The following is a 27,052-nucleotide window of genomic DNA, read 5'->3' on the forward strand; positions in this document are numbered from 1 at the left end:
TCAAGCATTACTCACAATAACTCAGCTCCTTTCCCACAATTTCCCGATAGCCCACCAATTGATGATGATGAATGTGTGTATGTGTGTGTGTGTGTGTGTGTGTGTGTGTGTGCTTGTGAATGTGTGTATGTGCATGTGTGTGTGTCTGTGTCTGTGTCCAATTGGTGGAGACCTCTGCGCTGTAAGGCCCCCATTCAGGAGGGACCTGCCTCTCTTAATTACCACACTTGAGGAACTTGATGACACAGGAATTTGTAAAATGTCAAATTAGTACAACAACAACAAGGACACAAAGAGGCCCTCTCCCTCTCCACCCATGTCCTCCCCCTGTCAGGCCATCTCATGACTGAGAGAGAAGGGCTGTTCTCTGGCCAAAACAGAAACCTTGGGAAACGCTGCCCCAGCATGCCAATCAATATAATTATTCATAACATTTGAAACATCCGTTCAAGTCTCATGGAAATTCTATAGTTTCGACACAAAATCGTCACACCCAATACACAGCATTTTGCGTGTATGTGTTCAAGGAAATATAATTGTGTTTTCATGGCAATTGAATGTCATTTCAGGAAAGGACATGTATTCAGCCTATTGGACCATTTAAACGGCCCTGTGCTATTAGGAAACTGTCCTTGATGTCCAATGCAAGGACCTTGTTTTGTTTGTGATGTGCATATATGTGAACATTTTTACAGAGGGATACCGTGCATTAAGACCTCATCAAAGTTCAATTAAAAGCAAAGGGTCCTTATTCATAGAGTACACACAATGAAAGAATAAAAGGGGTTTGAGGTAGAGAGGAGGTATACAAAAATAAATAAAAAAAACACTTCAGTGCAGGTCCTGGCCCTTGAATGAACAATAGTTCGGCTGAGGTTTGATTGGAGGGCCTGGGGAAGTGGAATGGTGGCTACTGTATGGAGCGAGGGGGGGAGAACGCGGGGAAGTTATTGAACGCAGTGGAGGCTTGAATCAAACAGGTGTCCGCTGGTACCGCTCCCTTCATGTCGAGTGTACACCGGTCTGAAGGGGGGACACATCAATGCCTACCCTCTCATCTCTTCTCTCAGAGGCACTCAAGCATTTTTTTTCTCTTTTTCTGCACTGAAAAAGCACTGGACTTCAGTCAGCACACAATTGCAACTTTTTTTTAAGGAAACAGTTCAGGAAACTTAATTGGCCACTTCCATTTCATTCATTCATTGACCCTGGCTTTGTAGCTGGGAGGGTCGAACACACTGTTGCTCTCCCACAGGGGCCTGGAGTGGCTCAGGCCTCCAGCAGGGTCTGGTATATAGTTCTGTTGTTTTTTGTCTTCTCTTAAGTGGTCGAAATTCTGTCTGAGCAGTGGGTCGATAAGCAGAAGGTTGGTTTGGAGCGCTGCATCTTTCCCACACTTGAGGAGCTCCTGTTAGTACTGTAGGGAACGACATTACTTCCTATTTCCCAGTCTCAGATCCAAATGATGTGCACAGTATACTAATCAGGTGCTGTCTAAAATGCTAATCACACTCTGAAGGAAGTAAATGTCTGCCATGCTATTGTAAAACCTTATTCTAATATGATGTTCTTGATCTTACACCTTCATTTACATTTACATTTTGGGCATTTAGCAGACGCCTAATTCCAAAGCAACTTACAATCAATACATTTGTCTAAATAAGTGAATCATCAATCAACCAGTCCTAGCAGATCCTTCATGGCTGCTAGATGCTGATAAGCACATGAGCAAGCATATGATTTTCGACATGTCAAAAAGTATACCATGACTCTGTGAGCAGTGATGACATTAACTGTAGCCCAGGCTGGGGAGTTGCTGAATAAGTAATGCTTTGTCATGTGAATAGGAGGACACACCGTAGGTATACATTCACTGAACACTTTATTAGGCACACTATACGAATACTGGGTAGGTCCTCCCTTTGGTCTCAAAACAGCCTAAATTCTTTGTGGCATTGATTCCACAAGATGTTGGAAACATTCCTTTGAGATTCTGGTCCGTGATAACATGCATCACACAATTCCTGCAGATTTTTCAGTTGCACTTTCAAGCTGTGAATCTCCCATTCTACTACATTCCAAAGGTGTTCTATTGGATTCAGATCCGGTGACTGGGAAGGCCACAGTGAAGAACACTGAACTCATTGTCATGTTCATGAAACCAGTTTGAGACAACTTTTGCTTTTTACATGGTGCATTATCATGCTGGAAGTAGCCATTGGAAGATGGATACACTCACTGTGGCCATGAAGGGATGCACATGGTCAGCAACACTGTAACAAATTCTTCACTGATTCTACCTTATTTTCATTTTTCCACAATGCCCCCTGTGTGAATGTGTGGATACAGTATGTTCTCTGAATTAGCTGACTCATTTGCTCCTTTTAGCTGTAACTGAAGATAAACAGAAAACGGACCTTGTGTGCTAACATGCTTAATTGTCAGCGCCAATTAGTACATTGACAATGTATAGGCCTACAATGGCTCAACTGTAGCGAGCAGCAAAGTCTTCTTTGTGATTCTCCAGTGGCCCGCGGACCAATCGGCACTCATTTAAGGTCAAGATGCCATTAGAAGATGAAAACAAAAGACAATTTAACAATACAGGCAGCAGGAGAGAGAGAGAGAGAGAGAGAGAGAGAGAGAGAGAGAGAGAGAGAGAGAGAGAGAGAGAGAGAGAGAGAGAGAGAGAGAGACTCAAACAAAATGACAAAACAAGCCCGGACCACTATAGTTCATTCACACACACGCGCGCGCGTGCACGCGTCCTACTTCACCGTCTCATTTGGCTATGACAGTTTGTTAGTTGCGCGTAGAACTCTGCTCCGAGTGTGTTGTGCGTGTGTTGGCAGGCGGATTGTCAGGTCATTTACATTATTTGGGCAATGGCAAACTTGTTCTAGGGGGGAGGAGGATACGCCAGGACAAGCCTGCTGCCTCCCATACAATTCGTTTTTACTGAGCAATTCGTTTACAAAAGCATGGGAAAGGCTGTCCACGGGGTTAATGGAAAAGGCTACTTTTTTTTATTTTTCTACACACCGAGAGAAGTTTTCCTAAGAAAATATTCGGCATAACCCATTGCTGTAATGTGATGTGATGGAAAATAGCTGCATGGAATTTGTTTGCTTGCATCGGGGAGCGCGTTTTCGGAAGGAATAATTTGTGTCCAAAACCTATGCTGCTGATCAATGGCATTTTTCTTGGATTATCGGTATTTTAAATGTTCCTGCTATTCTGCGCACTCTCTCAAACTGGGATTGGACATTGATTTTGGCACAGAATAATCGCAGATTGATGTGTGATCGACAAGGTGAGTTCTTACTTTTCTTGTAACCGTTTTTATAACTTTTAGTTAGAACCCAATTGCGCAGTTAGTATCCTCATATAGGCTACCATGATAATATATGAATACAAAAGAGCTGAGACCGTATGCATACTGTTGAAAGAAAACACTGGCTTTTTCTGTTAAATAACCTTCAGCATTTTATTTAAACATTTCAGCCGTGGATAACATTCAATGGCGATCGCGCAAGACCGCCGTGGACACACCGGTGTGGTGTGGCTGCTTCTGTTGCTGAGCGTCCAGCTGGTGCACACCGCCTCTAAGAGCATCGTGTGTGAACCCATCACTGTGCCCATGTGCAAGGACATTGGCTACAACCTCACCTACATGCCCAACCAGTTCAACCATGACACCCAAGATGAGGTGGGCCTGGAGGTTCACCAATTCTGGCCTCTGGTGCGGATCCACTGTTCCCCGGACCTGCTCTTCTTCCTCTGCAGCATGTACACCCCCATCTGCATCCCGGAATACCGCAAACCCCTGCCACCTTGTCGCTCAGTGTGCGAGCGGGCCAAGCGTGGGTGCTCTCCGCTGATGAGCCAGTATGGCTTTGAGTGGCCTGAGAGAATGAGCTGTGAGAGACTGCCGGAGCTGGGCGACGCGGAGCAGCTGTGCATGGACCGTAACAGCAGCGAGATCACTACGCTGTCCCCCGCCCTCCCCAAACCCACTCCCAAGGCCCCCCACAACAACCCAACCCGCCGCAGGCCTCCCCAGCCCAAACCCCACAGCCACCAGGAGTGTGACCAGGACTGCCGCTGCCGCCACCCCCTGGTGCCCATAAAGAGCGAGGGCCACCCGCTCTACAGCCGTATTTACACGGGCCCCGTGCCGAACTGTGCCAAGCCCTGCTACCAGCCCTACTTCTCCCAGGACGAGCACGCCTTCACCAGCTTCTGGATCGGCCTGTGGTCTGTCCTCTGCTTCATTTCCACCCTCGCCACCGTGACCACCTTCCTCATTGACAGGGAGCGCTTCAAGTACCCCGAGCTTCCCATCATCTATCTGGCTGCTTGCTACCTCTTTGTGTCCCTGGGCTACATGGTGAGGCTGGTGGTGGGCCATGAGAGGGTGGCCTGCTCTGAAGACCGCCAACACGTCCTGTATGACACCTCGGGCCCCGCCCTGTGCACACTGGTCTTCCTGCTGGTCTACTTCTTCGGCATGGCCAGCTCCATCTGGTGGGTTGTGCTCTCCCTCACCTGGTTCCTGGCGGCAGCCATGAAGTGGGGCAACGAGGCCATCGCCGGTTACTCCCAATATTTCCACCTGGCTGCCTGGCTGGTGCCCAGCGTGAAGACCATCGCCGTGCTGGCGCTGGGCTCTGTAGACGGGGACTCTGTGGCTGGGATCTGCTATGTGGGGAACCAGAGTGTAGATAGCCTTTGGGGGTTTCTTCTTGCTCCCCTGGTGATGTACCTCTTCATTGGCTCCCTCTTTCTGCTGGCCGGCTTTGTGTCCCTGTTTCGTATCCGCAGCGTCATCAAGCAGGGCGGCGACAAAACCGACAAGCTGGAGAAGCTGATGATCCGACTGGGCCTGTTTACTGTGCTCTACGCGGTCCCTGCCACCGTGGTGGTGGCCTGTCTGGTGTACGAGCAGCACCTCAGGCCCCAGTGGGACAGAGCTCTAAGCTGCTCCTGCCAGGCCGAGCGCCAGCGCCTGGGACCCGGGCCGGACCATGCCATCTTCATGCTCAAGTACTTTATGTCCCTGGTGGTGGGCATCACCTCAGGGGTGTGGGTCTGGTCAGGGAAGACCCTGGAGTCCTGGCGCAGGTTCCTCAGTCGTTGCTGCTCCTGCTGGAGCCACAAGTCGTCCGGTGCCTCGGTGTGCAGTGAGGCTAGCACGTCTCTCACTAACCGCACCGGAGTGCCCTCCTCCCAGTCTGACCACAAGTCCCTGTCCCACCCATCCGTGTGACCTACACTGGCCAGGCTGGATGGTTAGCTTAAGTTATTGAAAGATTGTAAATTGTGTAAAAAGTCGTTTTTAACTTACCCTGTATTTATCTTCATAGAAGAACTTGCTTAAAACATAATGTGTGGGAGAATAGTAAAAAAAGAAGTATTTTTGTATAGTTTGTATAGTTTCATTTATGGTACAAATGTTTGAAATCACTGAGTTCGTTTAATGACAACAACCTAACAATATTCCTAGACTAATGGACAATTTCTTCTAACGCTTGATTATCGGACAGATGTTTTGAGGTTTTGAAATGTTGGATGCAATAATGTGTTGGCTAGTTTTGAACTTGCTTCTCTGCTTTTTAGCTAAAACTGTAGAAACGTAGAAACAGTAGGTGATGGTTAGGATGCAAATGCCCAAATTACCTTTATCCTCTACATAACTGACCATGCAGCAGTGCCACACTCTAGCTGTGGTTTTATCTGTATGTATGCTGAAGATGGTTTAATGCTATTTATTTGCTTAATTTAAATTTGGTCATCCTAAAGTATATGCTCTCAAATATGACTTGTTCGGCACTCATTGGATATCTGACATCTATTTTCTTTTATGTTGGGCAATGCTATGTCCTGTTATTACACTCATAACAATGGATTTGGTTTATTCCTGGGCAGATGTATCACGTTTATTGAAAATCCATGTAGTCTACTCCTTGTATCTGATGGATGAAATGAAAAGTTCACTTTACTTGTAACTGAGGACACGTCTGTTTGTGTCTTCTGCCCTCATGTGGCTGGTATTGGTAACTACAACAACACTTCGCTAGAGCCCTTGTGCCATTCTACAAGAATATTAGACATGATCTACCTCCTCAAAAGCTACACTGGTCCAGTTATTTTAATATTTGCTCATATTTATTTTTCTCCATTTACAGTATCCAATTTGTCACAGATTCATTTGTGTAAGCTGTTAATGATATTGGTAAAATACATAGCATAAACATCTATTGAGATATGTTGTGTGGTCTCCCTCAAAGTTTGTCATGACCAACTTATCTGAAATGTTAAACTAGGTTGTCTCTTTGACCCAAGTAGACAATAAATCGTCCATCAAATAGTATGTGATTTCATCTCTTTGTATGGGCATGGTTTGTCCACTCCCTCTTATTAGGCTCTCTCAGCTGTGGTATGCTTTGAGTCAGCTTGGCATTTAGATTTTCAATCAGCCTTAGTGCTTACACATAATCAGCTCTCTCAGATCTGCAAAAGTGGTGTTCTTGCCCCAATGATTACGCTTGTCTGCAAGACCCAAAGCACTCAACACAACGATGTAGTTGCAGTCTCGATGCAGTGATTGCATGAAATGAATGTGGGACAAAATACCAAAATGCTTAAATCAACTTAAAAGTTAATTTGTCCGAATAGTTAAGAATTCTACCTCCTCCCACCCTGACACTTCAAGTCTTTACGATTTCAAAAATACTTAAAAGCAAACAATCAAAGGACACAATTTACTGCATCATCGTCATGGTTTATTCAAAATACAGCAACTGAAAATGATTTCAATTAAAAACTGATAACATTTAACAGCTTAAGGCCTACACAGTAAGCAAAGAAAACCGTCCGTGTCCTCTCTTCTCTGCCTGTGTGTGAAACTACACCACAGGGTAGTTCCAGAGGCTCTGCCATGGTCAGTGTGGGGAGATGAGGCAGAGAGAGAACAGGGCATCCGTCAGTACATCCCCAACCCCTCACTCCAGCTCTATGACAGCACGGCGTGGGAGTTTCTGACACCAATGAGGTTGTCCGCACTGAGCCACCTCCGTATAGACGTCTTACTCATGTCCTTGTACCGGTCCTCACACAGTCTGGAGATAGCCTGGAAACAATACAGAAGTCACTACAACCCAAGGACACTTGCCTGGTATTTCTCACCACACATTAACAGTCATTGAAATGTGTAGAGGTGGCTGGGCAACAAAATATCTAATTAGTCTAATTAAATCAGTAATCATAGGAAGAGCCATATAACAGATATTTCTGCTCAAAGATCTTCCTACCTCCAGTTTCTGGGCACGCCTGTTGCTGAGAGGCTCTAGGGGGAAGCTCAGGTTGTTTTCGTCGGCCAGAGAGCGCAGGTCAAAGTAGTACTTGGCGTAGACGCTGGACGGCACGTTGATGTTGAACTGCAGCAGCTCCAGGAAGTGCCTCTCCATCTCGTTCCTGAGGGAGAGAGAGCGAGCGAGACAGCCAATCAGCCGTTATGGCCCATAGGGTACCATTTGATTTCAAGAATGTAGATCACTGTTGATTATGGGGTGGACGTTGGCTCCAACACGGTGACAGCAGGATACACTCACATGTCCTCCACAGTCATCTCCTTCAGGATCTGGCAGTAGTCCACGTTCCACACCGCCTGGTCGTCCCACACCTTGGAGGCCAGCAGGATGGCCCCCAGCACGATGCGCTTCCAGTTACAGGGACAAATGTCCATCTCAGCGTAGGTCAGCAACCTCTCCAGGTACACCTGAGACAACACACACACAAACACCTGCTGTGAGCTGCTGTAACGCCTTAATTTCCCCTCGGGCAATAAATTACCTATCTATAGTATCTATATACACCCACCCATCCACACAGTTAGACACACACACACACACACACACACACACACACACACAGGTCCTCAGGGATGACAGCAAGAGGTGAAGTGACTTGGTCCATACCAGGGTAACAATGGCACACTCTGCCGTAAGCTGGGCCGAGCTGAAGAGTGTGCGAACAAAGCGGTAGATGAGCTTGTGTTCAGGGTCCACACTGGCGTAATCATCTGGAACCTTCTCCCGCTGCGGAGCAGAACATGAAGCGAGACTGTTCAAACTGACACAGCACACGGGATACACACCAAATGGTGACAAAGGTTAGGTTAAGAGCGATCTACTTCCACTCAAACAGAAAACTCTTAACTCACTGATAATGGGTGCGTCTTCTCATCAAAAATGTCCAGAGAACGGTTTGAATCTCTGATAAGAAAATAAGAGTTAGCACACGCATGTTCCCTCAAGCCAACACACAGAAATAGAAACGACCACATTGTCACAAGAGAGCTTGAACACAACACGTGTCCTTTCAGCTTTTGTGTTGTATTTGTCATGAAATGAAAATGATACAGATACAGACACAACATACCTGTTTTTTATGTGATAGTATATAGCCAAAGTGACACTGGAACAAAAAGAGACAGACAGTGAGCCCATAACAGTGACGGCTTCTTTACTCCTCTGTCATGTTACATGTAAGAGAAGAGAGGAGTAAGCTTACCATTTAACTGTACTCTTTAAATTGGGCTGGCTGACTGTGCTATCATCAATGAATATTGTGGAGCAGGAGCTGTACTTCTTGGTCAGGAGCCCGGGGGACATCTGCAAGGGGGAAAGGGACACAGTACAGTAGTAGCACAGACAAGGACACATGCAACATCCTGACAAACTCAAATATGGGAACATCTCCATGTGTAATAATAATAATATACAACTTGGCTTGGATGGGAAGAAGAACTACTTACATGATTCAAATAATTACTTTTCCTTTTCTCACGCACTAAAAGAAAAAACACAAAGGCATGGTCAAATCCAATAACAATGTCATATAACAGTGAATCTCTCTCTTCATTTCACACCAGAAAGAAACTCACCATCCGTCTGTGACTTGTTGAGGAAAATGGTGCTGGCTCTGGGATGGTCAGATGGGTTGGACTCCTGAGCCAATTCTGAAAAGATCATACCAAAGTTCATACCAATGTGCACACACACAGTTACTGTGACAGTACTCAACCTTTGCAACAATACCTTATTTTCTTTGAATGTAATGGTGTGCCAGTAGGCAGCATCTAGACCAGTGGTTCTCAACCCTCTCCTCGGGAACCCCCAGCAAGAAGCTGGGGGTCCCAGAGGAGAGGGTTGAGAACCTCTGATCTAGACGCATACCCATACACACACACACCCAAGCCCAATCGGAAGAGTAAGTAAATGCAGTAAGCTGCACACCGCCTACCGTCAGGGACCTCCCGGTCGCTGATGTGCTGCAGATATGTCCCGGTGTCCTCGCTGACGTCATCGCCGGTGGTGGTGATCGGGAAGTCTTCCAGCTCCACGGGTCTCTTCGGGATCTTGGGACTCCCTCCGGGGGACATGCAGCACGACACCGTCGCCCCCATAGCTGGAGCGATTAAAGCCCTAACCTACCCACACTGTCTGTTTCCCATAAAACTGAGAGAAAACGGTTCACTCACTCGCCTAATAACATCTGGACAGGAACACTGAACGTGAATTAACTGGATAACACCTGGATAGTAGCCACATACTGTCTTTGGGGTTGATTAGATCTAGAAACCCTTCACACCGGAAAGCTGACGGTCTATCTGTTTCAGGGCGTGTTGCGCGCAGCGGCATGGCGAGTAGCGCATTGATACGTCAAGCAAGATTTTTTTTTTTACCAGACACTGACACAGGCTTGACCAAGTCGCTAAGCTTAGCTGATTATGACAAACAGGGTAGTAGTGATCCCCTAACGAGAGGAACCGAACCAGAGAGAGGCTTTACTTACTCGATACGCTACTAAGGACTAGCTAGCTAGTTAGCTACCCCCTCTGTAAGCCGATAATCAAGCTGTTTTGCAGCAAGTTGCTGCTAGCTTAGCTTAGCCAACTAAAGCAACATGCATTCTGATTCTGTCCTGGCTCAAACAAAACCACCTTCTTTGCTAAAAATGACTAAAAATGTGACTAAACGATGTACAAATAACCACCCTAGTAGCTTAGATAATCCAGTCTTTCACCAGTCTTCCAGTCTCACACCACCACCCCTGATTCTCTCCACCTGAGGATGTCGATCATCCGATGTATAATAATGCATTGCAGTGGCAAACATGCAGAGTTTCCGTATGAAATGACTAAGTATCTTCTATAAGCTAGCTTGCGTGGTTCTTACGGCTAATCTATAAGATACTATTAGACATATATCTCGGTTTCGATGCTAACCGCCCAGCCACAGCCACTACCGAACAGCTGATGACAGCCGCCTTTCTCCTCTGTCCGCCTCCTTCAACCCTGACCCCGCCCACACCCAAGTGTCCGTCCGTTTCCATTGGCCGTTTATAAAAGTCAATCACTTTTTTTTCTCCGCTACTAATGGCTGGCTATCGCGAGATTAGAGACCTAACGCCAGCATCGACTCAAACTTCGGCTGTGTTCGGAATGGCATACTAGCATACTACTCATACTAGATATGACGTAGATTTTGAGTATGCAGTGCGTTCACACTGTAGAGTATGTGAAATTTGAGTATGCAAGAAATCTATACTAGATTTTCGGTCGGCTGGTATTGGGCATACTTATTATGAATTTAGTAAGCAGTATGCAGTATGTACTAATTGAGTATGCTAGTATGCAGTATGCTAGTATGCCATTTCGAACACAGCCTTCCTCGAGTTTAACGATAGCATCTGCTGATCTATGCTGGCTTGTTGTATCATGGCCTTGGTACCGTACGTGGAGAATTCGTTGCCTCTGCTTTCCAAACTGCACAATTCGTCAGCGGAGTTCCATTTCGCCAACCACCACATCCGTCTGGCTCAGGACTGGAACAAGCTAGGGGTCGCGGCCGTCGTATGGGACGCAGTGAGTGAAAATACATGTGTCGTTCGTTACTACTTCATACCCAGCCATCATCACCTTGTCTCGAGACGTCTTAAGACATCTCAAGACAAGGTTGTCCGTCTTGGGCTGGTTTGAGTTCAAGAACCCCAACTAGGATTCAGACGAGGGGGCTATGCGAGAACAGACAGGGGCAGTGTATCTGTGTATCTGTGCAGTCTCAAATAGGACTGATGAAGTGACATCTTAGCAAGTCAACCAACACTCTCAAATACGCTCTTGTCTCCATTGATTCACTCAAGTTCTGCCTAAAACTGTTATGAATGAATGAATGAATGAATGAATGAATGGTCTTTATTGTCATTAATACAGTACAGGTACCATACAACGACATTTGTGAGGGGGGGCTCCCCTGGTGCTTGGAAAAAAATACTAAAAACAAGAAGGGAAAAGAGATGGTTTACATAAATAAAGGCTATATACACTATTCACTATACTAACTATACTATACAAATAAAACACTGTGCTGTACTCTATGCTATGCTATAAATATCCTAACATTCCCTATCTCTGAACCTTATGTACACGAGGGTTGTCATATTGCACATAGTGTTATTATATCATGCCTCTGTATGTTCCCTTTACCTGTCAGGCAGTGGTGCTGTGTATGTACCTGGAGTTGGGACAGGTGGATCTGAAGGCCAAGGCTGCCATTGAGCTAGGAGCAGGTACTGGATTGGTGGGGATCGTGTCAGCTCTGTTAGGTGAGAAGAACCAATAAACAAACTCTTGTCATTATCATCACAGATTAGTTACTGCTGCCTATCTTATACTGCCATTTATACATGCCAACTATAATAATAACTCATATTTATCTTGTGTAGTGCTTTTCTCAGTACTGCCTTTATTTCCCCTCCAGGTGCCAAAGTGACTATCACAGATCGTAAGCCTGCCTTGGAGTTCCTGTCTGCCAATGTGAAGGAAAACCTAACCCCAGATCAGCAAGGAGCAGTAGAGGTCTCAGAACTGACATGGGGTGAGGATTTGGAGCGCTACCCATCAGGGGGCTTTGATATTGTACTGGGAGCAGACATTGTGTACCTGGAGGACACCTTTCTGGCATTAATTCAGACTATGGAGCACTTGTGCTCAGAGAGCACTGTTGTACTGCTGGCTTGTAAAATCCGCTATGAGCGAGACACCAACTTCCTGAGTCTGCTAAAGCAGCGTTTCACAGTGCAAGAGGTGTACTACGAGAGCCAAAGGGACATTCACATCTACAAGGCTGTGAAACTGCCAGCCAGGAGGGATCTGTAAGAACTAGTGACAGGAGGCTCCGGAACCTGACAGTGGATGGATCAGTGTGGTTCCATCAATCATTCTCTCTTCTCCACTACTTTGCTGGCATACAGTATGGAGTAAATGGATCCCCGTTCCCCAATGATATTTGAGAGCTTGAATGTATTGTGTGGATGCAGATATCACAAGCCTTTAATTAATATATTCTTTCTTTTCATTTGTATTTTTTTTTAATAAAATCAAATTTAAAAAAGGAAATCAAGACCAAAAATCATACCAGAAACACATTTATTAACAGCTGCCAAAAATGTAATAGCTCCAATAACTGTTTTTGCTTTTCATATAACTGATGCTGACATTAAGAAATACAATGTACCGTATACAAAATATGAATGAAAATGGCAACAAAAGTGTTAAAGTAGGATACATTGACAGGTGGCTACATCATAACAACATAATAATACAAGATGGCATTCCATTGTCCAATCAAACAGAAGACTTGAGTAATCCCACATTTGTTAACTGTGTTTTCAGTCTGTCAGAGATGGATCATGCAATGAAGGGCTATACTAATGCAGGCCAAGTACCCCTTGTTAATGCATGATTACAATGCTTCCCTTGTCCTGTCTGTCAGTCAGTACTGTTCGAGGCACAAATGTATCCAATGAATCTGTTGATGAAATTAAGTAGGATTCTGTGTGTTCAGGCCAGGAGAAAAAGCAGGAGGCCTGACAAAACAGCCATTCAGACCCAAAGCCAACTATACAATAGCCAATAACATTGTCAGAAGTTTATAGAGTTCTGGTCTCTAATGCGTCAGAAGACTGACATGTGGTTCGTTTAATGGTTTTGAGCTTTTGATACATACTTAATGAATGTATTTGTTAGTTGTTACAGAGATGCAGTTTAAAGCAACAACAATGACCTCTGCTACCTCATAGTTATCAGTTTATATTTGTGTTTCTTTACTTAGCAAGGCTAGAAACTAAACAAAAAAATCCTTAATGACATTTCGAAAGCAGAAATCCTACATGGTAAACCTCTAGCTCAGTGGTTCTCAATCCTCTCCTCAGGGACCCCCAGTCACTCCACATATTTGATCTGTTCCACCACCAGCACACCTGATTTAACTAATCAAGTATAAAGCAATAATGGTTTGTACTTTAGTTAGTTGAATCAGGTGAGCTGGTGGTGGAACAGATCAAATATGTGGAGTGGCTGGGGGTCCCTGAGGAGAGGGTTGAGAACCACTGCTCTAGCTCATAAGATAATACGTTTCATGACATGACACTCCGTTTGTTAGTAAAGAACAGAAGCATAAAAGCAATCAGCGCAGTACAAATACAATTGAACTTCCACTCAAAGATACCAATCTCTCCATAATCATTTCCAACGTGTCGGCAATCCGTACTGAAATGTCCAAAGGATAGTGATAGTTGGCAGGGGAGTCCTCGGAAGCTGGTAATGTTGCTGAATGTGTATTCCTGGCATCAGGTGTCTACTTGAGTACATGTACATGTGTCCCAACCTATGGTCCCAACATTCTCCATGGACTCTGGAAGAACAGTGCACTTCCTCCTCATCCTTTAGGGACACCTGTGATTTAAAGTTTCCTTTGCCATTCAGAAGTCACGATAACGTGGAGAAATTGGGTTTTAGGCTTCTGGTATTCTTTTTCCTATCCCTGTAGGTCTCTTACAGACGGTTGCAATTTAAAAAGAAAACAAAGATAGAAAAGGAGGAGTGGTGCCCAGATGCATGGCTCAGGGCTGAGTCTCTGTACATGGGGACTGATACCCCCACCCCCCTCAGGGCCCAGGGGCCGAGGAATGGCTACTACTCTGATTTGTGGCAGTATAAGTCTTTAAGTGCTTTTAGTTCCTCAATAAGGGTCTTGTTTTGGTTTTCTAAAACGGCCACACGGTTCTCCAGACACTTTACATACTCCTTCTTCTTTCTGCGACACTCCCGAGCAGCCTCCCTGTAGTGCACACAAACAACGTCACACAAACGTCAGCCAGTGCTATGAACTTACCCAACTAAGCACATGATATGACATTTATTTATGCCATTTAGCTGACGCTTTTCTCCAAAGCGACTTACATTGCAGTGAGTGCATACATTTTTCAGTATATATGGTTCCAGCGTGAACTGAACCCTCAACCTAAGCGTTGTGAGCACCATGCCCTACCAACTGTGCCACAGAGGAGGACCATCTTGACTTACAGCCATGTAATAATTACACATCACTGGTATTCAAAATGCCCCACGACAAACAAAACAAAGCAGTGGTTCTTGGTATATGCCATTTTACCAAACCCTTCCAGAGTAGTATGGAAGTATGTTCCTTGTGTCAGTGTGATGGTGAATATCAAATGGTGTCATCAATCTATCACACTGACACAAGGATCATACTTCCAGCTAACAACGCAACCTGGATCTGCACCGTATGAAGAGTGCAATTCAGGGCATGACGACGCCTCCTCCACACATACCTGTTCTTCATGAGTCGAACCTCCCTCTTGCGAGTGACTTCCTCTGTGCCTCCGTGGTGTGAAGCCAGTACAGGGGAGGAGGCCATGACCACCCCTGGGGCGATGGTGCTGGTGGCCGACGTGCGGATCTGATAGGCCTGGACGTCGCCAGAGGCAGCTAGCAATAGAGGAACAGTTGCAGGGCATGTTCACCTCCGATGCATGGGGCATACTATGAGTGTGAGAACTAGTCAGCAAAGGCATTGCGTTTTAGGGAGAGAAATACACACTGTCTTATTATTGTCTCACCTTGAACTACCACCTGGTTGCTGGGCACCAGGATCTGCTGACCGTCGCTGGTCTGGGCGTACTGCAGGATGGTGTGGCCAGACTGGGCACCCGCTGCGTTAGTCATGGTCAGGGTCTGCAGCCCGTCTGTGCCATTGTTGGCCAGCTGAATGGCTCCACCTTGGGTAATGGCAACTGCAAGGAGAAAGCATGATAAGGGAACAATGACATGAAGGGATCAGATATGGATGCTATGATGATGATGCCGATCGATGACAGGGTAGGGGTTACTTACTGTACTGGCCACTGCTGGTCTGGTATATGGGAGTGGGCATGGTAACAGTGGTGATTGCAGGGGCGGAATCGTCCTCTGATTTCTCCTCCTCGATCCGCGCGACTGCCGGTGCATCGGACGACAGGTCATTTAGGATTTTCCTGCAGATACACAAACACAACCTCAGTCCTTGTTTTAGTCGTTCCATGCAGAAAAGCAGGCCTAGGGTTCGGTGACACGGCAGCGGGGGTAGTACCTGTACGAGGGGCGTCTCGACAGAATCTCCCTCCTCTTTTGACTATCTGTGACACTGTCCACTGACTCCTGGGAGTCTTCACTTTCTGCAATGGTGGAAATCTGTTACAGTGAACAAAAAGTTCAAAGTAAAAAAAATAATAATAATATTGGGGTGTGACCGTAAGTTCAGTATGATGTAACCCTGATGGGATAAGTAACATTGATCTAATATCAATGGTGAAGGATAACTACTAGTATATAACTAGCAGTGGGAGGGAGGGAGGGGAGGGGGGTTGCTCACCTGCACAGTCTGGACCTGAGGAGATTGGATGACTGAGGGCTGAGCAGCCTGGATGACACCGTGCACCTGCACTGTCTGTCCGTTGGGCAGCTGCACCAGGGTGACCTGCCCTGCCATGGACACCTTCAGCCCAGAGACCACAGTTAGAGACCACATATGGAGGCTCCGTTTGTACACACAAAGGTTTCCCCCAGATGTTTGGGGATACACACACACACACACACACACACACACACACACACTGAGTTTACAGCCTCACCTCTAATGCCGGTTGTTTCTGTGTGACTGTACCTGTGCCAGTGTGGGGATCTGCTGAGCTTCTGTCTCCGAGACAGCCGTGTCCCCGCTCTGCTGCGTATCTGCACCTGCTTCCATGGTCATTTAGTCAGCTGGAAAAATGAATGTAAAAAAACGTCAAACATACATAACACGTATATATTTCATATGCACGAACAAGTAGCCTTGGATAGGAAACCAATCCGATAGTCTCAGAATGTATGTATGGCCATCCTACGGTACTGAGTAAAAGTATGCTGAGGTTTCAGAGCATGTTTGTGGGTCCAAATCTTATTGTTCCAGTTTGTTATTTGTTTAGCAGATGTCTAGATTGGATGTTTATTTATCTAGTCTGAAGCATACACTTTTCATAAACATTTGTATTTAGCCTGTATTGATGTGGTAATAGTATCTCCGGCCCCTGATTGAAGATATTCCCCTAGTGGTGTTGTATACAGTGCACCAACATCAAAGGTACCAAGCCTGCCTGATTGACACTCCCCTTAAAATAAGTCCGTATGACAAGGCCGTGGCTACAGATAACGACGCTATTGGAATCACCATGGGCTAAAAGTACTAGTGATGCTCCGATCTGATCGGCGCCGATCGGTATCGGCCGATATGGCCTTGATCGGTTTTGATCGGAGTTCTCAAAACGGCCGATCAAACATGACCGATCAGTTTACAAAATGGCGTCGCCAGTCTGGAAATATTACACAGTGTCGGAAAGAGACAACAAATATGCCGTTTGTAATGTCTGCTCAAAAGAAATACCTTGCGGAGGAACGCACGCAAGGTCTTTCAATACCACGAATATCATACGGCATTTGCTGCGTTCGTCGATTCGCTCAGAGAGCGCCGAAGCGCACACTGGGCTCGACGTCATAAAGGGACCGAGTGCTTTGATTGGACGAGAGGCGTTCCACGAGTGCTGGTCAGAGTTCCAGCGCGACTTCACGAGCGTAGTGTAGGTAGTGTTCACCGACGTCATGTGACCCCGCGAGCAGGAAGTCACTTGGCCCATAGCAACAACAACTATTAGCGTGTGAGTTTTAGGTCTTCCTCTGTGCACCTTGCACAAGTATAGATAGTGAGCGACTTTTCAGCAGCAGGACATATTTGAGATGATAAGAGGAACAGGCTGAGTGCCAAAAACGCTGAGATGCTTGTATTTCTCAAGGCTAATCTGCCAGTGATGCTGCTTAATCAGAAGTAAGGTTTGAGTCTGAAATCTCCTTAGGTGCAATGTTTTGTTTTTTTGTTTTATTGATTATTGCTGACTTGCTGTCTTATCTCCTCCTAAATATGACTTGAAACTGACTGACTTGAAACAGTATTTTATATTTGGCTATAGCCTGTTTATGTTGCAGTTTAGTTTGGGTATGTTTATTGTTCCTCAGGAAAGCTACAGTTACAGTATAAGCTCCAAGTTCTCTAAGAGCCCCTAGTTCCTCTCATTCGAGTGGAATGTTGCACATTTGATGTGACAGTGTACATTTTATTTATTATGATTTTTATTTTCACATTTTAATTGTTTTTCCTGAAGTAAGCTACAGGTGGTTGTGAATTCAATAAAACAGATGGTCGTCAATTCATGATACTTTCTCATCTCCTAATTTCATTTAAATACTTAATATACAATGTCAATGGTGTTAAGAATAATTTAAAACATAAATAATGCTACACAATAAATAGAATGCTTCAATTGCCATTTTCGACGCTGTGATCGGTGATCGGTGATATCAGATCGGCAGATCACTGATTCCAGTGATCGGTGATCGGCACCAAAAACCCTGATCGGAGCATCTCTAAAAAGTACGTTTTTAATGACGCGATGCACAACAGATCTCTCTTATTGGATGAGCGCAAAGTAGAGGCGGCACTCAAAATAACTAACATATCATTAGATCACTGATGATAAGACGCTCAATGCAAAGCAGGACAGTTTGGAGTTGTCTAGCAAACTTATGCAACAGACGACAAATTGATGTCAAACCACAGCCAGTGGCAAACTTGGTGGACTTTAATCGAACTCCACATACCGTTAGCGATCGTGACTTCTGGCGCCGCCGGTCTCCAAAAGTGACAACGTTTTTTTGATATTTCAGTACTTGTAGCTTGACTTTAAGGGATGTTCTTCTTTGAGACTGTTCTCCATTTGCTGATACACCTCATTCGAGTTATGAAACTAGCCTAGTTGAGGCTGTACTTTCCAAAAGATTAAAACAGAGGCTACACAAAACACAACCATAAATAACATGGAATCTATATATATATATATATTTTTTTTTACATTTATTATTATTTCCACAACGGAGGAGACCAAACCGGACATATTTAGCAGTACTGCCAAGTATAAGTATTCATAGTAGTATCTCAGGATGGCCGGTCGCCCGCCAAGTATGAAGTATCGCGGGATTTGATAATGAGCCTATCGTATACGCTCCCGTATCTACAGCCACTTCCTATTTGGCGAACATTGTATTTTTTTCACTGACATATTATTGCCATTTGCTAGCTAACTATCTCATAAACACGTCGCTATCGGCACACAACTATTTGCGTACATTTGATTTTGTTGGCGTGCCAGTGACGCTGTGTTGGTCAGTGTTTTATCTAATAATAGCTAAATTCCCAGAGTGAAAGGTAAATCCATATTCTATTGTTATGATTTATTGGCGTATAAAACATGTCGTACTCATGACATACTGATATGGCTATATTATATAGCTTGTCTAGTTGTTGCCCGTCTGGTTCATACCTATCTCAGTAAATACAAATGATTATAGCTAGGAAGCTAGCTATGAAGACTACAGAAAACGTGTGCAGTGCCGCTTTGTGGCTCAGTTCGGAAAGAAACATTTATTCCAGGCAAAGCTGTGCACATGTCACATTGTTAGCTAGCTTTAAGACATAAGAGTGGTGATCCATCACGTTTTTTTTTTAATACATGCAAACGTGTGCGCCAGGCAGCTACCCTCTGATAGCTGATATGTGTGCCGAAGAAACGGAGACTATTTTTCAAGTTGATCAGTTCACTTTTATTTTGGTCACACAAAGAGATGAAACCTCTGGTTTAGTTAGTCTTTTAGTTTAAGTCTGACTAACTATCATATTCTGTAGCTGTCTGCGAATTAAATAACTAACTACACTTAGCTAGCCAGCTAGGTTCAGACTGAGTTGCTGGTAGCAGCTAAGCTAACAGTGTTAAGCTTCATTGCATGAGGGGGAAAAGGGCTGCAGTCAGTTCAATTGGCAGGGCAAACATCGGTGGGTTAGCTTTGCTGGCTAGAGCTAGCAATCCTGGACCTGGATGGAGAACTTAATAATGATTTGCTAGCTTTTAAAACTAGCTCTGTAGTTTGGAACAACTTTGGAGGGTGTAGCTAACATACTAAGTGGCATGCTTTTTAAGCCCAATTGAAAAGCTTTGACTTGAGGACTCAAGCCCCCCTATTCCGTTTCCAAATCTCATTCTCTTCGCTGTCTGGGCTAGCTATGCATACTGACTCATTGTCTGTGTGGCTCTGCAACACCGCCGCCATGATCTCTTTGTTAGCTTTGGTAACTGTTATTAGGAAAAAACACCTTTCTGGGCAGGCTTCTATCTCTGGCTCCCACATCATCGCGATGCTCTTACCCCGACACAGACTCGCTCCGTCACTCCCGGGTCCTCGGAGCTCCACTTTTATTCAGACCGACACGTAAGAGACCGCGTCAGGCTGCACCTCCGTCGCGTCACCGAGAACAACAACACGGAGCGCGAGGCGGACGAGACGACGAGGATCTGCGCTTATCGACGGGACTCGGGTTTTTCCGCGGAAGATGCCGAAACGCCCCGGAGAATGTCGACGAAACACGAACACTAGCGGATGTGTACGAAATGTAAAATCACAGGGTATCCGCGCTGTCTTGAAAAGTATTAAAAGTTGATAAATCAATTTTGGGGAAATCAAGACCCTTAATAAGTATTAAAAAGTCTTATCACGATTTTATGAGGTCTTGAATTTTGTAGGTATTTTTCCGAATTAGACTCTGTCCAAAGAGTTTGAGTCCTAAACACGTTTACTTAAAGTTCATGAATTTATTAGTTTTATTAAAAAAACAAAGATGAATTGGAAATTCTGTTGTATTAAGTTAAAGGTCTCACTGATGTGAACGGTTACAGAAATAATCTAATTTCAGAAAGATCATCTGGTTGTATGGCACAATCATTCTAGACGGGCGAACCCCAGAGACCCAAGTCCAAGATGTACCCTTATTACTAGTCATCATTAGCAAAGCTATAGGACATGGCAGAGGATATGGGGCTGTGGTACGACACAGTATGCCGTGGGAGTCCTGAGGAGAGAGCTGGATCATGCCAACCCCCAAGGTCTCTCCATAGAATAGGGTGGCTGTGATGTTAGTACATCCTCAAGCAAATCATCTAACTGAAGATTTTGTTCCCACTTTAGGGGGAATGTGATACATATTCAGGCCTAAAAAGACGATAAATAGGCATTTTAAATAAATGTAAAAAAAAAAGTAATCATTTGAGATTTAGTAATGATCAAAAGTGATCTGAAGCAGAAGGACAAAAGGCCATGAGCGTGGGTGTGTGTGTATGTGTGTGCATGGCCGGCCCGTCCTACAGGCCATACAGGCGGTCGCCTGGGGCCCCGAAAGGCGGGGGGGGGGGGGGGGGGGCACTCATAGTAAAAAATAATAATAATATATATATATATAAAAATATATATACAGTATATACTGTATGTGTGACACGGTCCTAATGTCGGGAATTGTGAAACCTTGCAATCGAGCCAAACAAGTCTTGTGTTTATTATTATTATTATTATTATTATTATTATTTGTATTTTGAATGATCACTGGGGTGTGAGTGGGCGGGGCTGAGTGGGCAACGGTCAACTCCGTCACTCAAGAGCCTGTCTGTGCAAGTATGTCGGGTAAACATCATCACTCTGGCGCCCAAAAAAGAAAAAGAAAAAGAGAAGATGAAGAAAAACAAGCCAAAAGTAGAGGTATGTATGTATGTCCTGTCCTTGAATTTCATTATTTAATATTTATGTCTGCTGCATGGAGGAGGATGGTAGCTAACTCTAGCTGACTAACTAGCTAGCTAGCTAATGTTGCTGCTTAGCCAGTTGAGGGATGGAGACACACTAGGACCAGCTCGGACAAAGTGGCTCTAAAGTTAGTCAAGTTACGATGCCAATGTTTAAGACCATGGTGATCAATGAAGCAGAGGCATCAAACAACTGTCGAGCAGCCAAGAAATATGATATTACAGAGTGTAATGTTAGAAGATGGTGAGACCAAAAAGATTCCCCTTCCAGGAGATTGACAGGAGGGTGTGTGAATACGTGACTGAAAAACGTAACGAATGTATGCCCATACCCCAAGATGATAAAAAATAACCTACAATGTTTTATTCAATGTGAATACAAATAAAATGTTTTTCTTTATAAAAAGATTTGGTCTTCAAAAAAGTCATTTTCCAAAAATGAGTCTTCAAAAAGGGGGGGGTCGTCTTATATTCGGGTCAATATGGTAACTATGAACTAGCTTGCTTAAATTGCAGCATCGCCACCGATTCAACATATAATAAAAACAATTCTGAATAGAATAAATCCCTCTGAAATGTTCTCAATATAGCCTACATCATGTAACATTACACTTATTTGATTAAGTTAATTAATGGTATGCTTTGGCTGTATTCCTGTAGGAGCTTTGTTGAAATTCCTGAGTGGGCCCCCACCTCCAGCTGATGTGACAACCCAGCCACCTCCTCCAGTAGATCCTACTACTGCTGCTGGTGAGTAATGTTTCATACTTTATACTGTGTTATGTAGGAGCACAATTATTTGTGTGACATTGCAGATATACAGTATGTCCGTTTAAGGTAAAGGTTTTCTGGTTATTATATATGATCTCATATGTCTGCTTGAAGGTCCTTCTACTCAAGAGGACCCTGACCCAGGAGAAATATACTGTTATTTATATTGAGAAATATACTGTTATTTATATTGAGAAATATACTGTGATTTATATTGGAGAAATATACTGAGATATATACTGTGAACTTCTGTGGATTTTTTATTTTTCTATTTTTCTATTTTCTAAAGATGCCATTGAAAGTGTGAATTTTATGTTTATATTTAAAGGAGAATAAATCCATATTTTTGTTGCAATTCTACCTGGACTGGATATACGATTTTGTTGGTTTGAATATTTGGATGTGCGTCAAAACCCCTGTCTTGCCTGGACGGTGGTTACTAAATTGTTTGAAGCCACTACAGGCCAAATTGAGATATCTGCCTAACTCTACTCTCCTAACACTGCTGATTCACTGTGCATTATTGCCTATGCCATCAGCCTATCAGAATGCTTGTTACATTCCAAAATCACTATCTGCCCAAGTCATCTCTTTGACATTGGCATTCTTGACACTACCTACAAAGATGGCCCAGTGACCAGGTGACCAAGTAAAGCATGACTTAGGCAATGCTATGCTATGAGGCTAATGAAATAATAATTGCCACGTTGCTCAACGTCCGAGAAACACTGTGACTGGTGAAATTAGGTGTCAGCTAAGATGATTGAAAGATGTCTGGTGAATCAATTTAACCAGTCACAGTGTTTCTCTTGGACGTTGAGCAACGTGGCGATTATTATTTGTAAAAACTAGTTACTACGAGGGGGGGGGGGCCCATTTTCAAGATCTCGCCTGGGGCCCAACAGACCCACAGGCCGGCCCTGTCTGCGATCAATATAAATGTTTTAAACAAACAACATCCATGTCTTGTCAACTAGAATACACAGGCAGGCACTCCAAAAACTACCTACCTAGGCAAGCCATGCAAATAAGCCATGCAAATAATGCAAATAATTTTTTATTCACGGTGGACAGCAGCTCCGGCCAAGGCTGTTTGCAGTTGTGAGCGTCCTCTGGAGGAGTCGTCACAGCCGCCACTGTGCCGGGCGCTAGAGAGAGGAGAGAGAGTTCATATGAGCTTCACCAGGCCTATAGCTACAGAATTAGGGTTGGGTACCGAAAATCGGTACCGGTATATACCGGTTACTTTACATTCGGTATATACCGTACCGAATTGCAAAGGAGATTTCGGTACCTCATTTCGGTACTTTTCTATCTCGCCCCCTGGTGTCCGGTGTCATGCAACAGTCAACTGGTGACTCGTGACGTCACATCGCCTGTTAAATTTCCACTCAGTGCGTGTCGTGGTAGTAGTGAGCTGAGCAGTTATGTTACGAGTTAAGAAGAGTGAGTGAAAGCATATATACTAAATTATTATATTATCTGAATTGTATTATTATTATTATTATTATTATTATTATTATTACTATTATTATTATTATTATCATAATCATATTATCTAATTTCGCTAGCTAGCCTAGCTACGAGGTCACCGAGAATGCCGAAGGCCCTAATGAAGCAGCGTTCTAAAGTGTGGCTGCATTTCACCCGACTCGACGAAAACAACGCGAAGTTCAAAATGCTTAAAATCATTCGCACTTTATCGCTATTATGGCGATGTGCTGTGCCTATGGTGTTCCTCAGTCCAGCGGCAGTCAAATGCCGGTAGATTCGTGTCTTGCTCTCTCAGCACCGCTTCCTGGTTGACGACTCCCGTTGACAGCGGGGGGATTGATTGATTGATTGATTGAAAACTTTATTAGAAGGTTTGCAGAAGTAGGTACATGAAAGTACATATTACATACAAGGTCAACTAACAGGATAAAAACCCAAGAAAGCCACTGGCTTATTTCAATTGGGGTCCTTGATTCTCAATTCATCGTTACATGTAAGACAGACAAAAGAAAAAAAAAACTAGTACTATCTACAAGATAATACAGACAAATAACTATTACTATCTACAAGATAAACATACATCCATCATGGGAAGAACAGTACAACAAAACATACGGTATGTACAGCGGGTAGGACAGGTGGGGACATACACCACAGGTGGGGGCGGGGGACAAAACACAAAGTATGTACAGTGGGTAGTTCGGGTCTTTTAATCTGATTTTTGATTTAGAGGGTCCAGTTACGGATTGCAGCCTCCTGTAAATGTTTTTTGAGAGTGGTTTTGAAGGTGGGCAGTGTTTTGCACTCCTTTAAGATTATAGGAAGGGCGTTCCACATTTTTACTGCATAGTTTGCAAACGAGTTTAACCCCTTGTTTGTGGTGCAACGCGGTTGAACGTGGTTCGTGGAGCTTCCTCTGGTGTTGTATGTGTGGACGTTGTTCACTTTTTGGAAGTATGTTGACAGGTACTTGGGTGTCTTTGTGGTGAAGCGTATCTTGAAGACCAGGCCCAGTGCAAGCTGCTGCACTCTGTCAACTACTCGTAGCCAATCAAGGCTCAAAAAATGAGCAGCGGTTAGATGTGTCCTAGGGTTGAGGCCTAGCAGAAGCCTAACCAGTTTATTTTGGGCTGTCTGGAGTCTTGTTTTATGGGCCTTTGTGGTTCTATAGTACCATGATGTTACGGCATAGTCGAAGTGACATTGAATGAGAGCTCCTGATAGGGTCCTCAGTGTGTTTTTACTGACAAGTGAGGATATCCTGTACAAGAATCTAGTTCTATGGTTCACTTTTTTGATTACTTTTGCTGCCATTTTATCTCCGGAAAGATTTGCCTCTAAGATGGAGCCCAGGTATGTAATATCCTCTTTTCTTGTGATATTAATGTTACCCACTTTTATTTTAAAATTTTCAGCCTTTCTGAGTTTAGATGGGGATCCGTATAGGATGGTTTCAGTTTTACCTAGGTGTATTGATAGTTTATTGTCAGCTAGCCAGATGCAGATTCTACTCAGTTCAGTGCTCAGCGCTTTTTCCACCTGCAATATGTCCCTGTCAGAGACCAGCAGAGCCGAGTCATCCGCGAACAGGAACAAATTGCAATCACATGCTGATGACATGTCATTCACATATATTAGGAACAGTAAAGGTCCCAATATGCTTCCTTGTGGAACGCCGCAGGTCACTGGGAGGGGGGGGGACAGTGTTCCGTTCACACTAACCACCTGTTCCCTCCCCTCTAAGTAGGATTGCATCCAGCTCACCGATGTTCTATCGAACCCAATTGCTTTCAGTTTATCTAACAATATGTGGAGAGGACCAACCAGGTTGGTGTCCAGCCTCCAGCCCCAGGGAGAGAAACGTTTTACCAGGGAATTCGCTCCGCGCTGTGTCGTTCAGTTTCAGGTGAAGTGAAAGGTGAAAACAATATTTGTTTACTTTATGTTTATAAATCTGTGCCATTAGACAATTATGTCAAAACAAAACAAAAGTCAAAATGACAATAAAAAAAGTCAAGAGAGGTGTCGTATTTTGCCAGAGAAGGCAAATATGCTGATCTTTTTGCAAAAGAATTGCTGAGGTGGGAGTTTTATTTTTATTTATTTTTTATTTGAGTGTATATTTAACTGTAATATTATATATGTATATTGTGCCTCAGTCAGCAGGAGTTTTATTTTAATTTATTTTAAGTTGAGTGTATATTTAACCAATATATATTGTGCCTCAGCAATAAAAAAGTGAAAAGCTGTTTAATGTTGTCGACCGTGTTATTATTATATATATATATATATATATATATATATATACAGTATGTCATTTTAAAAAATCAAAAGTACCGAATTAAGTACCGTTTCGGTACCGGTACCGTTTTTAAAGTATCGGTTAGGTACCGGTACCGGATAAAACCCAAACGATACCCAACCCTATACAGAATAGAATACTTGATTAGTTTAGTTAGTATGTCCTTGGTCTATGTGTTCTACATGTTGACTTACCTCTGCTGTGTCCATCGTTGTGAAGATGGTTACAGGGTCCTCACAGATGTGAGGATCCTCTGGAAGAGGGAACGCTTCTGTTTCTTTGAAGCTCCGCTCTCCTCACAAGGCGTCGTCTCAGCTGTCACTGGGCTGGCCGCTAGAGAGAGGAGAGAGAGTTCATATGAGCTTCACCAGGCCTATAGCTACAGAATAGAATACTTCATTCGTTTGGTTAGTATGTCCTAGGTCTATGTGTTCTACATGTTGACTTACCTCTGCTGTGTCCATCGTCGTGGGCAACCTCGATGCCCTCCTGTCCTGGGGCTGGAGGCTGGACACCATCATTGATGTCCTCCGGTCCTGGGGCTGGAGGCTGGACACCAACCTGGTTGGTCCTCTTGCACTATATCAGTTGTTACAGAAGAAGAATCAATGACAGAACATATCTCTTAAAACCCCATTATTCCTACAACAACAATGCATAGCTTGTCTGCTGTTTTATGATAAACTGGTAAGACTTTACCTTTACATTACACTTCCTTAATGTGAAATGATGTGGAATGTGGCGCATAGAGAAGCAAAGAGGCGGGTTTGTTATTATCAAACTAGTAACTAAATTAGAAACGTTATGCTAGTTATTAATTAACGTTAATTTCGCAATGAAGACCGAACTGCAGCGTTTTAGCCAACACCTAGCTTGCTAGACAGGTGTGTTTTTTTTTCCAGCTGACATTATGTTAGACTCTAGAATCATGGGCATCATTTATTTTGTCAATTGTTTTTGTCAAACGTAGCTTATTATTGCATATTAATTCTTGTACCTTACTCAATATCATTTTTGTTATATTTTTTAATTCTCACTGATTATTTTGGTGAAAGTTGTCAATTATTATGACAGAAATTGGCAGACCTCCTGCAGTACCTCTGCGGACCCCCTAGGGGTCGCGGACCCCCGGTTGAAGACCACTGCTGTAGAGGATACAGGCCTGGAAGAGCTTTGAGGTTTGCTCTTCATCGATTTCCGAGGACTGCCGTCTATTTTCTTGGAGCCCTGAATGTTGAGAAAAGGTGCAAATGGAAATGCCATACCTGTTGCAGCTTATCAATCCCAATAAAGCAATGCAATTATACAAACTAAAATACTACACATATGAATATAAATGTGTAATTCTGTATCAATTAGTTAAAG

General features: G+C 44.0%; 4 protein-coding genes across 4 annotated transcripts; 2 read left to right on the forward strand and 2 right to left on the reverse strand.

Annotated features, from left to right (window-relative positions):
* Positions 1-3,568: 3,568 nt before the first annotated feature.
* Positions 3,569-5,269, forward strand: LOC308158622 (frizzled-5-like; the record flags this gene model as incomplete). The annotated part of the gene is made up of 1 exon (XM_080532285.1): positions 3,569-5,269. Exon 1 carries the CDS (start codon positions 3,641-3,643, stop codon positions 5,267-5,269), a length of 1,629 nt encoding a protein of 542 aa, XP_080388411.1. The 5' UTR covers positions 3,569-3,640.
* Positions 5,270-6,781: 1,512 nt separating this feature from the next.
* LOC308158623 (cyclin-Y-like protein 1) lies at positions 6,782-10,303 on the reverse strand. The gene is made up of 10 exons (XM_080532286.1): positions 9,307-10,303; positions 8,948-9,022; positions 8,819-8,853; positions 8,575-8,675; positions 8,443-8,478; positions 8,225-8,276; positions 7,980-8,099; positions 7,614-7,780; positions 7,314-7,476; positions 6,782-7,132 (listed from the first exon to the last, which is right to left on the reverse strand). The coding sequence occupies exons 1-10, from the start codon at positions 9,467-9,469 to the stop codon at positions 7,016-7,018; spliced, it is 1,029 nt and encodes a 342-aa protein (XP_080388412.1). The 5' UTR covers positions 9,470-10,303; the 3' UTR covers positions 6,782-7,015.
* A 480-nt stretch (positions 10,304-10,783) lies between these two features.
* mettl21a (methyltransferase 21A, HSPA lysine) lies at positions 10,784-12,354 on the forward strand (the record flags this gene model as incomplete). The annotated part of the gene is made up of 3 exons (XM_080532289.1): positions 10,784-10,930; positions 11,559-11,670; positions 11,826-12,354. The coding sequence occupies 3 exons, from the start codon at positions 10,784-10,786 to the stop codon at positions 12,221-12,223; spliced, it is 657 nt and encodes a 218-aa protein (XP_080388415.1). The 3' UTR covers positions 12,224-12,354.
* Positions 12,355-13,989: 1,635 nt separating this feature from the next.
* LOC308158624 (cyclic AMP-responsive element-binding protein 1-like) lies at positions 13,990-18,169 on the reverse strand. Its single transcript, XM_080532287.1, has 8 exons — positions 18,098-18,169; positions 16,071-16,168; positions 15,780-15,902; positions 15,498-15,598; positions 15,263-15,402; positions 14,989-15,162; positions 14,701-14,857; positions 13,990-14,186 (listed from the first exon to the last, which is right to left on the reverse strand). Exons 2-8 carry the CDS (start codon positions 16,158-16,160, stop codon positions 14,042-14,044), a joined length of 930 nt encoding a protein of 309 aa, XP_080388413.1. The 5' UTR covers positions 16,161-16,168; positions 18,098-18,169; the 3' UTR covers positions 13,990-14,041.
* Between the last annotated feature and the right edge of the window lie 8,883 nt (positions 18,170-27,052).

Source organism: Nansenia antarctica, assembly GCF_963989245.1.
Source record: "Nansenia antarctica genome assembly, chromosome: 5".
Taxonomy (NCBI): Eukaryota; Metazoa; Chordata; class Actinopteri; order Argentiniformes; family Microstomatidae; genus Nansenia; species Nansenia antarctica.

Bases quoted from the DNA above. Each gene is read 5' to 3' on its own strand.
- LOC308158623 (XM_080532286.1), bottom strand. From the start codon at position 9,469: ATGGGGGCGACGGTGTCGTGCTGCATGTCCCCCGGAGGGAGTCCCAAG. The intron at 9,023-9,306 runs GTAGGCGGTGTG...TGATCTTTTCAG, and splicing joins CGACCGGGAGGTCCCTGACG to AATTGGCTCAGGAGTCCAAC. The intron at 7,133-7,313 runs GTAGGAAGATCT...TATTGTTTCCAG, and splicing joins GGCGTGCCCAGAAACTGGAG to GCTATCTCCAGACTGTGTGA.
- LOC308158624 (XM_080532287.1), bottom strand. From the start codon at position 16,160: ATGACCATGGAAGCAGGTGCAGATACGCAGCAGAGCGGGGACACGGCT. The intron at 15,599-15,779 runs GTGAGCAACCCC...TCACTGTAACAG, and splicing joins CTCAGGTCCAGACTGTGCAG to ATTTCCACCATTGCAGAAAG. The intron at 14,187-14,700 runs GTATGTGTGGAG...TGTGCACTACAG, and splicing joins GTTCGACTCATGAAGAACAG to GGAGGCTGCTCGGGAGTGTC.